The following is a 14,644-nucleotide window of genomic DNA, read 5'->3' on the forward strand; positions in this document are numbered from 1 at the left end:
AACGAAGTGGAAATTTCACTATTCTATCTTTGATTCATCCACTCAATAGCCGTAAAGAAGTATCTTAATAAACAACCTAAGACGGTTAGAACTCCAGGATCCTTGGTATATGACTTTATGTTTTTAAAATCAAATAAGCTTGCCTACTATGAAAATATCTTTGTCACGCCTGAGGTTAGGAGTTGATCGGAACAGACGTGGGAGGCTGAAAAGGAGACTTGGGAGGGGTAGATAAAACTGGGTGGCTTGAGCCAGGACTTCCTCATGTATGATATGAGGAGTAATATGACCTGTAGAGGATGATGGGCCCGAAGTCGAGGACAGTAAAGTAAAGGTCTTTATTGAGCAGCGGGTTGAATTGGGAATTGGATATATAATACTGAAAATATGGGCAAAACCGGATTGGGACCGATGATGCTGGATTGAGAGATGGATCGGGTTGAGAAAGATATTGATGAGTTGAAGAACTTGATCGGTTTGAGACGGATGTTGATAAATTGAAGACCTTAATCGGTTTGAGAACAATGTTGGTGAATTGTAGTACTGGATTGGGTTGGGACCGATGATGAATTGCAGTACTGGAGCGGTTTTGGTCCGATGATGATGATAAATTGCAGTACTGGGTCGGTTTGGAACCGATGATTATGAATAGCAGTACTGAATCGGTTTGGGACAGATGATGAATTGCAGTACTGGGTCGGTTTAGAACCGATGATGATGAATTGCAGTACTGGGTCGGTTTGGAACCGATGATGGAAGTATCGGATGGGACCGATAGTTGGAGGTATCAGCTGGATTCAATAGAGAGTAATGTAAACAAGTCTCTGTGGCAAAACCAGAATAGGAGACTTGATAACAAGACTTGGAACTGGAAAATAACGGACTGGGACTGCTCAGAGTACCTGGGAGCTCAGCATAGAGCTGTAACTGCAGCAGAAGCGACGTTGTACTGGCAACAGTGACCACCCACAGTTTTTGCGAGCGACCAGGTGATGGTCGCGACCATCGGGGCTTGCGACGAGACCCTTGTGTTAGGTTCTCGTCCGTCGCAAGCCCCAGAGAGCTTCCTGCTCTAACAGAGCAGGAAGCTCTCCACTGACATCACTGGTGATGTCAGTGGTGCCTCCCACAAACGGCAGGCGTTCCTTCGGGAACATCTCCATTTGTGTAGACACCCCCCTGCCCGTGAAATGTGATAGTGTCCATGGATCATTCTCCAACATTAAGTGAAGAACTGATAACTAAGCCCTTGGGAATAAGTTACAGAGATGGAAAGGTGTAACTAAGAGAATAGTCCTAGTTCTCCCACGGCTATTACCATCGGACAATCCCTGGGTTTAGTAAATATAAAAGGTCTGGTGTATGCATTTTTTCTTTTCCCCACCAGCAGTTTTTTTGGGGCTATCTATTTTGATTTACAGATTTACACACTAGTCTACCTACCTAGTTCAAGGGTATTCTGCTTAGAACGTCTGTCAGAAAAGCCCAGAGATAAAGCTACATCAAAATATAGGGTCCCATTTAACAATGTACCTTAATAGCAGTTGCAGATTTCATTTAGTATCACAGTGATACTAATTAATATGCCATTCAACATTATTTACCCCTCCAGCGAGATCCAGTGACATCACCCTCCTCAGCGGCAACCTCCGCTCTGTTGCTGCCAGCGACGGGCTGCTGTGCCATGCCCATGCGTAGCGGGCAGTCTGCACATGTGCATGACACTTTCACTCGGCGGGGTCTCAGCAATGCCTGAAAGGCTTCACTGAAGCCGGAAAGGTTGTTGCTGGTTCCTTACTGCCAACAATGGGGACCATATCGCACTCGCCATCTATAGATGGCATAAGCGATACAGTGACAAACAGAGGTAATCTTAGTTTATCACTGTTAGTTAAATATTGAAAGGAGAACTTAACTCCTTAAGTGAGTGCTAAAGGGGTTATTTATCATTGTTATATGGGACCCATAGTGTAGTTACTGCAATTTCTATCCAGATTTTCCGAACTGAGAAGCAGCAGGCCTGACATGTATGTATACGAGTATGTATCACCTCTGTGCCCATCCAAAGGACAGGGTCCCAAATTCTCAACCCTAACTGAAATACATTAGAAATAAAAAGGCATAAATGCCTAGTGATATGAAATATAAATAATGATAATAATTCTTGAGTGAATTAAAAAAAAATGCATATAAAAATGTATGCTTAGTAGTTTATCATGTGGATTAGTATCTGGCACTATGCAAATACTAATAGTAAAGAGACAATAGGGACCATAGCGATATAACTGTCAACACTGTATTGTAGACATTATAACTGCATACCCACTACAATCACCAGGCTGCTGGTATTCTTTTAGAGCATTATTACTATTACGCTATAAAACTCATCAGATGTATAAACTATTGCTGCTTTTTATACAAATAGTTGGTCGGGAGCTCATCTGAAATATAATGCTGCTTATTGCAATGTCGCTATATAAGGTTCCTTTATATTGTAGTAATTTTCACAACTTTCTGTATTGACCAAAACAATTCAAATTATTTGTGTTCTTCCACCTCTCCAGACCTTTTTTAGTCTTGCTGGTATAGTAATAAATGTGTGTTTCAGACTCTTAGGAGTCAAGGTGGTAAAAGTCAAGGTGCTTGACGAAAGGCATTAATGGCTAGCGACAACAAGAGGACTTGAGCGAGAAGAACAAGCTGCTTAAAGCCGTGTCTGCAGCTGCTACATTCCTGTGCCGTGTATTGTTTAGCTGCTGTGGTATAACACTACTGGTGTTACTGGAATGCTCTGATAACTGATTTATCACCTGGAACTGTGTATTTGGCTTAGAAAGCAAGGCGAGCTGGCCACAAGGTAAGATTAGATTAACACCACAAAGAAGAACTAGCAACCTGCCCTAGCTTTGCACGGGAACAACTTTTTATTTACACCGATAGTCTTTTTTAACCAAGGTCTTATAAGATTACCTTCTAGACGACATTAGTTGTTTTTCTCCTGATGTCAACACGAAAAGATTTATCTGTGACATGACATGCAAAAAGGCCACGTAAAAATGTTCATGAGCAAAACAGTGTCCACTTAGGTCAACTCCAGCCACGTTAAGGCCCCCATACATGGAGCGATTTTTTCACACGATATGGCCGTTTTCGACTGATCGTAACGACCAATCTTGTAAAAAATGTCATTTTCTAGACGACTACGATGCCGATGCTCGTACCCGCAGTCGGGTATCGGCATCGTAGATCAGATGGTTTTGCAGAAGGATTTCGACAGATCAGTAAAATGTGATGCATCTTAATACATCGGATTGTATGGTCGTTTGTACAATCGTACCTTTTCTACCTATCAAATCGTACAGAATATCAAGGGAATCATTTTCAAGGTAATCGTATGAGAGATCGGATCTGATACAAATCGCCCCGTGTATGGGCACCTTTAAGTGTCTGTCCAAGTGCTTTATTGCCATGCCAAAGCCGACTCCTACCGGGAATTGGACAGGCTTGAAATTAAAGAATCGTTTTTCACATACTGTAAATGAAATAGGAATGGTAATAAAAGGGACAAACTGAAAGTTTGTATCAGCAAACAGGACTTACATGAATTTTTCTGGAGAAACTGGATAATACGTATCAATCTCTCCATGGTATAAAATATATGTCTATGTTTTAGGCAACGTAAGCCAAGTAAATTTTTTCCATTGGCTTGCTTCACTAAAATCATCACTGCTCAGCTCCCTTTTGTCATACATTAACGTTTCATACACCTAAACCTTCCTCAACAAATACTCTATAGAATAGTGAGAACTGCATCAAAATCTGTCCAGTGGTTCTCGAGATTAGCCCGAACAAACAGACAGATGCCTATCAGGGGCTTTATTTTATACTATGTATAGAAGCAGCATACAAATAAGACGACATAAAATAAGGACTAATTTGAACGTTTCTCATGGAATGAAACAGTCTCCAGCCAATACGTTAAGATCGATTGAGCTGATGCATTTCATTCTGACGACTGCACAATGCCAAGCTGACTTCACCAAAGGTCAATTAGGACTACTCTGCGGAAGAGCACACAAACTTTTAAAACTTCACAGACTTTCTCTCACAAATAGTCCCCATTGCAAATATTACAGCATAATCCATTCTGAAGAGGAAAGCAGATGACCTACAAAATGTGCAATACAATTACCTCTCTCGGTCTATATGAAATCATTGTACTGTATTATACATTGTCACGGAGTTCAACTTCATGGTTTTTAATGGAAATGTAATCTATCATTAAAAAAAGAAAGTATTTATTCAAGTATTCAGTACTGGACTGGGTTATGTTATTACCTATACTATATACCTGGTAAAACCTGCGCTCAAGAGAAAACTTCGCCTCCCGAACCCAGACACCTGCCTTGGGCACCTATGGTCAGTGGGAACTTAAAATACTAAACGAGTGACATTTTGTTACTCAGTTAATGTTTTTACTGCCCCACATGGAATGCTGGCTGCCAACATGGAGAAGCAGCTGCCATAGCCAATCACCACTATGCCATCACTAAAGTCATTAATGAACCTATTACTGCCAAATCTAAGTCTCACTACTCTTGCTCATTCACCAAGTTCTCTCTGCCTTTGACACTGTGGACCATCCTTTCCACCTGCCAAGGTATCATCCCTTTGGTCTGTATTATAGTGCCCTCCTCTTGGCTGTCCTCCCACCTCTCTGTTTCGGTCTCTTCTCATTAATCCATCTCTGCCGCTACCTTTGGTGTCCCTCATGGTTCAGTCCTTAGCCCCTTCTTACATTTACACTTTCTCCGTTGGGCAGCTCATCAGCTCTCTCAGCCTCCAATACAATCTGTATGGTTATGATACTTCTATCTACCGCTCCTTAATGACCTCTTACCTTCTCCAGCTGTCTTTCTGTTTACTATTACCTTCTGGATGGTTTAGAGGTTTCTTAAACTTAACAAGTCTAAGTTTATCGTCTTCCCACCTACCTTTTTTCCACTATTAAATATTGGCAGACCCTATAGATGTATAGGTGGCAGCAGTGTGTAATGGAGATTAGTCCACACAGTAGATTACTTAACTAGGTCTTAGGTTTATTAACCAAGCAAAACAGGTTTACAGGAGGTCACAGAGTTAATGCAACCGTTATGTATAAAAGGTACACGGCGCAGTATATAGTGTATGGACAAGATCCAACCAGGAACATATAGGAAAGCATTGTGTGCGACAGGTGGGCGCACACACCTGTGTCTATACATACAGTGGTGGCAGTGGAGTATGCACTTTGGCTTCTATGCATGCAGCGGTATGGCAGTGGAACTATGTGGGGTCACTGGCCAGTGTAACCTCATCTCACTGCGAGTATACTGGAGAATATGGTTCTGCTTATAGCATCATGGTCCCCATACATATGCAATTCAGGAATCAGGACATCTGGGGGCTTATGTAATAGGTTGTGAGCTGCAGCTGCTGAGGGAACGCCTGCAAGTCTGCCTGTATTTTAAAGCGCCAATCATTTTAAAGGCAAAACCAGCATGGTTTTGCTTTTAAAATGATTGCTGCTTTAAAAATACTGGAAGACTCATAGCAGTTCCCGCAGCTGGCAGTCTATTACATTAGCCCCCTGGTTTTAGTAGTAAACAGAAAGGTAATTTTCTGCTTAATCCAAGTGCAAAGGAATTGTTCCTTTGCTTGCCAAAACACAGCATCAAGAGTCGTCAGGACTAACAGGGGAGCAGAACTAGACATACAGGCGGGATATTTGAAATAAATAAATAGAAAAAAAAGAAAATTATATTACCATAAACATTTGGAAAATGACTAACCAATGCTCTAAATGCATCGGCAGGGCTATAGTACGTATCTATAATATTTGGGAAAACTGAATATTTCCCAAACTTCTCATAATTGGGGGTTATCTGTTGCATCTGTCATAGTTCGAGAGGAAGATTTATTATAAAAAATGTAAATGCATGGACAGTGCCTTTCATTTTAAATGCAATTGATATAACTGAATTCATCATCAGTCGATGCAAAGTGAACAGCAAGAAAGGTTAATATTTGTACTTTGATTATAAAGTGTATTTCTATCAGATAAGAAATATTTATCATAACTTACCAAGTTTAAGCTGAAGCACTCCTAAAGGTCCGCCATGAAATCTGAGAAACAGAAGATTTTGAATGTCCGCCCTGTCAGTACATTGAGTGGAGTTATCAGGAAAAGGCCACGACATGTCCACCAAGCTGCTAGATCTCACAAACTGCTTACTGCATTGTAGGGTGGCTCTTGGAGCAAAGTCTTCAGCAAGAAGCTGGACTTTAATAGGCGATAGTGCCATATCAAATAATTGAAGTTCCCCTTGATTGTTGCCCACCACAAATATACATCCAGCGGGATGCCATCTAATTAACACAGGTAACAGATCAGCCTGAGCTAAGAGAGTCACTCTGCGATGAGATTCATAAAGAATAACTGAAGAGTCTTCACAACCGATAACAAGCTTGTCCTCGAGAATGTTCCTACTACAGCTTATGAGTCTGGAATTGAGGGGAATTTTAGTGACTGATACACATTGTACCTTGTTCCGTGCACATTCATAGATGCAGCTATCAGCCATAGGTTCTTTGTCTGAATTCATGGAGTGTTCAACTGTATACACCTGGTATGGCTGAGTAATACTGAAGCTAGCATCAAGCATATCTCCCTCTGTGCGGATGTAGCTTAATACCTGAAAAGAGAAGCAGGCACAACATAAATGAACAAACATATAGATTCTGTAAATCAATTTTTAACATTAATACTGTATAACTTTACAATAATACAAAGATTATAGACACAGGACTATTAACATAATTTCAGACTTAAAGAAGTTGCTATATAAATTTTATTATCAGAAGTTACAGCTCATGCAATCAATATAGCAATTGCATATTGTAATTAGGTATACACTATAAGTTTTCTCTCAGTAGGGTTTGTTAAGGAAATTATAAATTAGACCACACCCTGTTAAAATAGCCAAAGAAACATACTTGGATGGAAAATAAAGACTAACAAATCTATCATGCTCAAATAGATATAGTAAGAATTGAAAAAAATATACAAATATTTACAGGCAACGTGCTGCAGCACAATGTCAGTCAGTGCCCGGAAAAGTTCACTGAAATTTTGTGACCTTATAAATAATAGAATGTCAAATTACAATATACAAAGTTTAATCACTTAAAACATCAGTGTTATAACAGCAAAAATACATTAATAGGTTATCTTTAATTTTGAATGAAAATTGTCAACACAAGACTATACTGTAACATTTAGTTCACAATGTAAATTATTAGTGCTGTTAAATTAATAGGAGACATCTAGTAATATATTATAATATTGTAAATATTAAGTGGGCTAATACATATTATTTAAATCTACTCTATATTAGAGGAATCTAGGCCTGATTCAGACCCGCTCGCAAGCGCATTGCACTCACAAGCGGGTCGATGTTTGGCCCCTGCGCATGCTCCGCCTCCGGCGTACGCATGCGCGAGCGACGGCAGCTCCGTCACTCCGGGGCTCAATACAAGACAGGACGGCTGTCGATGTTGATTGACGGCTCGCCCCGTTTTGTAGGCGGGGAGGGGGGGTTGCTGCACAAACGCAGGCGTTCCCTTAGGAACGCCTGCCGTTTGTGGGCGGCCCTACTGACATCACTCTTGATGTCAGTAGTGGACTTCCTGCTCTATTAGAGCAGGAAGTCCACTCGGGCTTGCGGGAGCCGAGACCATCCCACAGGGTCTTGCCGCAAGCCTGATGGTCACAATAATCGCGACCATCGACAGGCCGCTCGCACAAGCTGTGGGTGGTCACCCACAGCTGTGCAAGCGGCCTGGAGGGAGGGGGAAAAAAAAGGTACGCCCTGATTCAGAGCGAGCGCATGCAAACAGCGTGCACCTCTGAATCAGGCCCTCTGTCCCAAGGGAGACTTTTTTATGTGCAATATATAAATAAATAAGAAATAGGAATTTGCTATTATAAGCTTTCAGAGATGTCTATACCATGTTCTCCTTATGGATGAGTATCACACACACACACACACACACATATTTATATATATATATATATAGAAGCATGAAGGTGCAGCACTCCCCTCTCAATAAATCAAGCAAAGACCAAAGGATCAATATATATATACATACCCATGACACCACTTTGGGGGGGGGGGGGGCAATTTCCATAATATTCAGGATATCAATAAAGAACATATTTTGAATCTCATGTATGTGTTTAATTTAAAAGGAAATGTGAATAAACACTAAATACTTACCCCACATATATAAATGATAACATGCAGACTAATTTATATTTTTGAATTATGAAGAAGACAATTTAAAGACAGTTTTTTGTAATATTTTAATATTTAGAATTTTAGATTTCTTTTTCCACTTTTTTTTTAATCATTTTTTTCTTTTTAAAAATTGCTGATATATTATATGGAATTGTTTGAATTTTAAATGTTTGAATTAAAAAGTATATTTTAATTTAGTGCACCCAATTGAGACACACTTTTTTCTGTTTGTGCTATGTAAATTAATGGGAGCCAAGTAAAGACATATGGCTTCATGTTAGGGTTATAACAAATTTTGCAAACTGTTATTTTAATTGCAATTAATAACAAACACATGTGTTAAATCGCAAAGTAGAAGTGGATTTAAATTAGAATTGTACAACAGTGGCCGGCTGAGATGTTAGAAATCACAAAGGACTCAATTTGGGAAAAAGTGATTTAATCATTTTATTTTAATTACCTCTACCTTGGGATTCTGCCACAGGATAAGGCTCACGTTCCAAAGAATTACACTGTGCTTTTCAACAGTACAATAGCAACATGCATATTTGTCTTTTTGATGTAATAAGACATTAGGGAGTGTTGTTCCAATGAAAGGTGTAAAAAAATAATAATAAATCATACAGGAGTCCAAAGCTCCATTATTTATGAATTTAATGGCTCTAAGCCAATGTTTTTTAAAGAGAGGAACATCTTAAATCATACTTTTGTCAAAGACTTAATTGCACCTTTCATTGCATTGCATTCAAATCCAAAGCTTTATTTAAAATGGAATCCTTGTTTCCGTTTATTAATTCTGGAAATCAGGGTAATAAAATAGTAAATACAATATAAGAAATGACACAAAAAAACCCTTCTAAAATGAACTTCACAATAAATAATTCCATATTTTTTTCAAATTCCTTTGCAATTTAAAAAAAACTTATCTTACATAGCTAAACATTTTTAAGAATCAGCATATCCTTAATCAACAATTAACTTATTTTCTGAAGGCTGATCATCAAGATAGTGGAGTATCGTGTTGCCTTTGCAGCTTCAGTTGATGTGGACAATGATTCTTGTCCTGGTCTCCCATCCGTATTGTCCTTCCGTAGTTACGCCTCTACTCAAACTATGATAGTGTTCTAAATAGTACATATGACTGAATAATCATTGAAACAGTTCAGGCTTAAAGTAACATTAAATGGAATCATTACTTTTAGAGTAAAAGTCTTGTGGCTCAATAAAAAGTTGAAAGTTAGTTTCTCATTACAAATTAACATACTATACTTTAATGTGAGTGGTTTCATTTGTAAACATTACTTGAATTCAGGGAGTACATACGCATGATATCAGCTGTAATATTCTCAGCAGATTTTGTTTTAAAAGACAGTAAGTCGCTTTTATGATACCTGTGATTGGCATGCTTTATTGAATGGACACTGTAAATGAGCAAAGTGGCATAAATTGATGGATATTTTTATTTACTTCTTTCATGCCTAAAAAAAAAAAAATTGTGCTGCTCATCTGGAAATATTTTCCAGTGACCAGAAAAGAACATTACCTATCTAGGACCAGTCAGTATAATATAGCCCTACAAATTTTAGGACAGCCCCTCCAAACAAAGGGAGAGTATTTAAACTCTCATGGGTAGGATAAATAATCAGTGGATCTGATGACTCTGTGGGTATCTTTTATGTTGTATCCTACCCTCTGTATTCTGTCTTCCCCATCGTCCACGTTTCCTGGTTTTGTTTATTCTGCCCAGGGTAAAATATGTAGTACTGTACATCACAGTAATATGTTTTTATCATCTGGTTGCTAGAATCATGTAGCACGACTATGATGGCTACCTCACCGATTACTGACAGAGTGAATGATGTGTGGAATGGCTGATGACTTTGTGTGTTCTTGTCCTGCTCATTGTTGCCACTATATTTGTATTGAATATTGTGTTTTCCTCTTTGTAACAACTGTTGTGTGCTAAGCCGACTGTCACACCTCCACTATATTATGTGCTCATCCTCAAATGTAAAGCGACTTGAGTACTGGAAAAAAGTGCTATATTTATTCAAACTATTATTATTACTACTACTCAGAGGCTGTTCCAGAAATTCCCCAGTGCCAAAATCTGAGTATAAGCTTGAAAACCTTCATACATCCTTGCGGATTCACTTTTTAGTCCATTTATGATACATTCTGCATATTTTCAAGTAAATTCTTGACAGAACTGTGCTGCAGTATTTGTACAATTGGCTCCAAAAACAAACCCTCAGCTTCAAGATATCTCCCTTAAATTCCATACTCTATGGGCTAGAATAGTGTTGTCTGGATGATGTATTGCACCTTGTGTAACAGATCTGGGACTCTGAGGTAACCTCATAGGCTCTTGGAGAGACATGCTCAGTACATCCATGAAGCAAACTTACTGTGCCAAAAGGAGGCTTTCATGCATCAAATATTCAGAATGACCAGTAGCACTGGAAGAGGCAGAAAATAATCTGCTCCAGTTACATCCAGCATCTGATCTCTTTGTTCTGTCAAGGCGTGAATGTGAGCTGTAAAATAGATTACACCTCCACAAAAAATGGATGACCTGTCATTTTTATCCCTAAGACTTGGGACCCATCTCTTAAAATTACCAGTACCCATCTACAGATTCACACTGTTCATACACTAGATTAGGGAACAACAACAGTCAGAAGGTTTTGTGTAGATAATCTAGAGTAGGACCCAGGTTTCATTTCTGCTGTCATTAGACTCAGATACTCTGATTTCTCTTCCTCAAGATCATGGTCCAGTGCTTCACAAACTGGGTGCCGTGGTATCCCATGGTGCCTCAGGGCACTTGCAGGGGCGCCTCAGGGCACTCACCTCTAGTTGGTGGTCCAGTACCAAATAAAATTATTTTTAGTAAGTGTGATTGGCAGTCATTAGCTCCGGTTATGCCTATCAAAAAATATGTGGACAAAAAGAAGCACAGCCTGTCAACCACCACATAACTGAACCTAAGGGTGACATTTAAGCACAAACTTTTGGCCCAGGGGTGCCGTGGAAAAATTTTGATACTCTAGGGTACAGTGATTTGAAAAAGTTTGGGAACCACTGGCATGGTCCCGTCCCTCCAAAATATTCTTGCTTCATTAACAAATCTTTATATTCTTTAGACTGGCAAGAACACCTTGCAGATAGTGGTATCGAACGCTTTTCCAAAAAAACATAATCCTATGACAAGAAGACGGCTGAGATTTTCACTCATTTGTAATACAACCAAGGCCTCAAAATAAGCCTCTTAAACTACTTATGACTTTCTCAAGGTGGCACAAGAGTTTCTGACCCCGCTTTCAGCAGCCAGTCATCTAGATATGGTATGACAGAACATTCCTGTTTCACATATATCTGCTGCTACAAAACTCAAGACCTTTGCATACGTTCTTAGAGTGGAGCTTAATCCAAATGGCAATGCCTGAAATTGAATATTTTACCCTTAGGTTATGTTTATTACTGTTTTCAAAAATATTTGTTGTCAAATATATTATGCGTGTGAGTGTACATATGCCTCCTTTAAATATAATGCTGTCACAAAGACTCCCTGGATCAGTATACATTTGGTGACCTTGATAGACTCCACATTGAACAGACAGTCTGTGTATCTTTCAAATACTTCTAGGACAGGAAATAGTTTGGGACATGTCCATTGATTGTGTAGCTGTGTGGCACTTTGCTGGACACTCACTGGTGCAAAAAAATTTCCAGTTGCAGTTGCAAATTCTTTCATGTAAAACCTGTAGCAGGATGCATATTTAATCTAGAGAGAAGAATTCCAGTCCCGGGGTACGCAGCATCATGGCAAGTGGCGGCTGAAACTGCATGCACAAACACACCAGCATCCACTACAGTACATGGAAAGTACGAGTAAAGTGACTTGGCTAAAGCATGCTAAGAGGGTCAGTCCAGATTTGAATAGGGGGGCTGGGGCTGATTTACTATTTTCTTGCCTTATTTGGAAAAAAAAAAAAAGGATAAAAAGGAAGGGCAAGTTGCCCGTGTATCTGTTCGACAACTTAACCTTAAACATAGTGGGTATGTTCCAACAGTACACCAAGGCATCAATCTCATCATCGAAGAAATCAGTGTCAAGCGCCTGAAGCCAGGACATGTTGGCTTGCTGAACTTCACCGTCTGTTGCAAATCGACTTCCACCCAGGTACTAGATTCTTCTTCAATGGTCCAAAGGATGGAAATCATGCAGTGCCAGGTCAGGGCTGTAGGTAGGATGGTCCAATGGTAGTGCCGTAACAACTCACGCATGTGGTGGCCTGGCGTCATCATGCAGCAATACAATGGCTGTTCGCAGCAACTCAGGTCGTTTTTGACAAATTGCTCTCCACAACCGGCTCAATGTATCACAAGAGTGGACAGCATTCACAGTATCTCCCTTGGTGAGGAATTCAACAAAATGCACGCCCATGTGGTCTCAAAACATGGTCGCCATGACTGTCTTTGCTGATGGAGTTGTTTTGAATTCCTTTGAAGGTTGGGATGATGCTTGTTTCCATGTCATGGATGCTTGCTTCGTATCCGATGGCACATGATGCACCCAGGTTTCATTACCTCTAACAATACGCTGCAGGAACTGCACTCCCTCCTCATGGTACTGCGTCAAGTGTATGAGAGACAATCCCATCCTACTCGTTTCATGAACACCTGTGAGCAGCTTCGGTATCCAGCGTGAACACTTTTTCCTGGACACCAGTTGCTCATGAACCATTTTGTGCACTAACTTGAATGCGCCTGTCCTCCTGAGTCAGACCTTCAATACAGCACAAATTGTCATCTGTAGTGGATGTGCTTGGCCTGCCGGATCACTGCTCATCTTGAATGTCATTCCTGCCGTCATAAAGGCAGTGCACCAAACCTGTTTTGGTGACATGACGTTATCACCATACACCTCGACAAGTTGGCAATGAATTTCAGCTGCCGATGTGCCCTTCAGATGCAGAAATCTGATCACACTATGCGCCTCAATGTTCGACCATGTTTCCACCAGCACCGCCATCTTTCAAATGATTTTGGAACACTATGACTGATATGAGGCGCAGTCTAATAGCCATGAGGGGAAGCAGTGGTCTACCTGCTCTGACCTTGCAGGAAATTAGAATGAAATAGACAACATTACACACGTGAGAGGTCTTGTTACCTTACTTATTCAACAACCCTCATATTCCCAACTATTCTAAGTTAAGCTTGGTGTTCTGCCCTCAGTGCTCTGCAACTAGCTGAACCAAAGGTTTTAGCCAGCGTAATGAACACTGCAGCACCCATGCAGACTACCCCAGAGGGGTAATGGGTTCCAGAGAAGGAGCATGATGATTGCAAAAGATACACCTCCACTATTGAGAGTGCCTCTTTGCTGTATTGTTGACCTCCATCGTCGGTGAAATGGCTGGCTGCAAGGTAGCACCATTACGGAGTTGTCAGTGATAATTAGTTGTTGACAATACAGCATAACCCCAAAGTGTAGGCGGTAGGTTGACACAGTGAACCCATCTTTATATAACAAGGAAATGGGTGATAATGCATTTCAACAGGTAAGATAATTATAATGTGCGTGTGTGTGTCTGTGCTTTGCAGTTCACCATATGTTTGACTAGAGCTATGAAAGTAATAAGTACTGAAATAAAACAGAATGCTTTCTGTAAAAGAACAACAGGGAAATCTGGAACTAAATTCATAGGGATGTGCAGCCAGACATCACTGTTTAATATGGTAATTTGCTAATTTTTCTGGACACCTCTCTGGGGCACGAGGAAAAACAAGTGAAGATATTGGTTGCAGAGTGCCTTTGCTGGTCCTTTCCGGAGGCACTCTGCGACACATCGGTATTAATTAAATTGCCACCATATAGATAAACAAATAAGTTCTGCATGAAGACATGGATGTGATGCTAGTGAAATGGTTGATTAAATGCCTAACATTTGATTACACAATGTTCTCACCTCCAGTTTGTTATTAGCACAGCTTAAAAGGACCATGTTGGCTCTGTCTTTCTCACTTGAAATTGGAGTCCAAAGCCAGACATCATCATTTGGTACTGGCCACCAGCAAATAGCAAGATCCTGTACGCAATTAATTGCAAGGCAGCGGTTTAGGTGTCTAACCTTTGGTCCTGGTATCTCTACATAAGTGATCTGCGAAGAGAAAAAAGCTGGTTAAAAGACAAAATGCACTTACATTGAATTATGTACCTTAATGGGACTCTAAAATTATAGGCTTTAGTTTACCTTCTATTTGTATCATGGAAAACATTAATGGATAACTGATAT

At 40.0% G+C, this 14,644-nt stretch overlaps 1 protein-coding gene across 5 annotated transcripts in view; it reads right to left on the minus strand.

Annotated features, from left to right (window-relative positions):
* The window catches only part of WDPCP (WD repeat containing planar cell polarity effector), a 373,120-nt gene that overhangs the window by 167,687 nt on the left and 190,789 nt on the right, over positions 1 to 14,644 (minus strand). For all 5 annotated transcript variants that reach the window (XM_088477497.1, XM_088477498.1, XM_088477496.1 and 2 more), the window contains 2 exons: positions 14,318 to 14,509; positions 6,125 to 6,734 (listed from right to left, as the gene is read on the minus strand). In XM_088477497.1, coding sequence (XP_088333623.1) covers positions 6,125 to 6,734; positions 14,318 to 14,509 — 802 coding nt within the window. The remainder of the gene's footprint in view (positions 1 to 6,124; positions 6,735 to 14,317; positions 14,510 to 14,644) is intronic.

This window comes from Taudactylus pleione, unplaced genomic scaffold (assembly GCF_031769625.1).
Source record: "Taudactylus pleione unplaced genomic scaffold, aTauple2 ptg000201l, whole genome shotgun sequence".
NCBI lineage: Eukaryota > Metazoa > Chordata > Amphibia > Anura > Myobatrachidae > Taudactylus > Taudactylus pleione.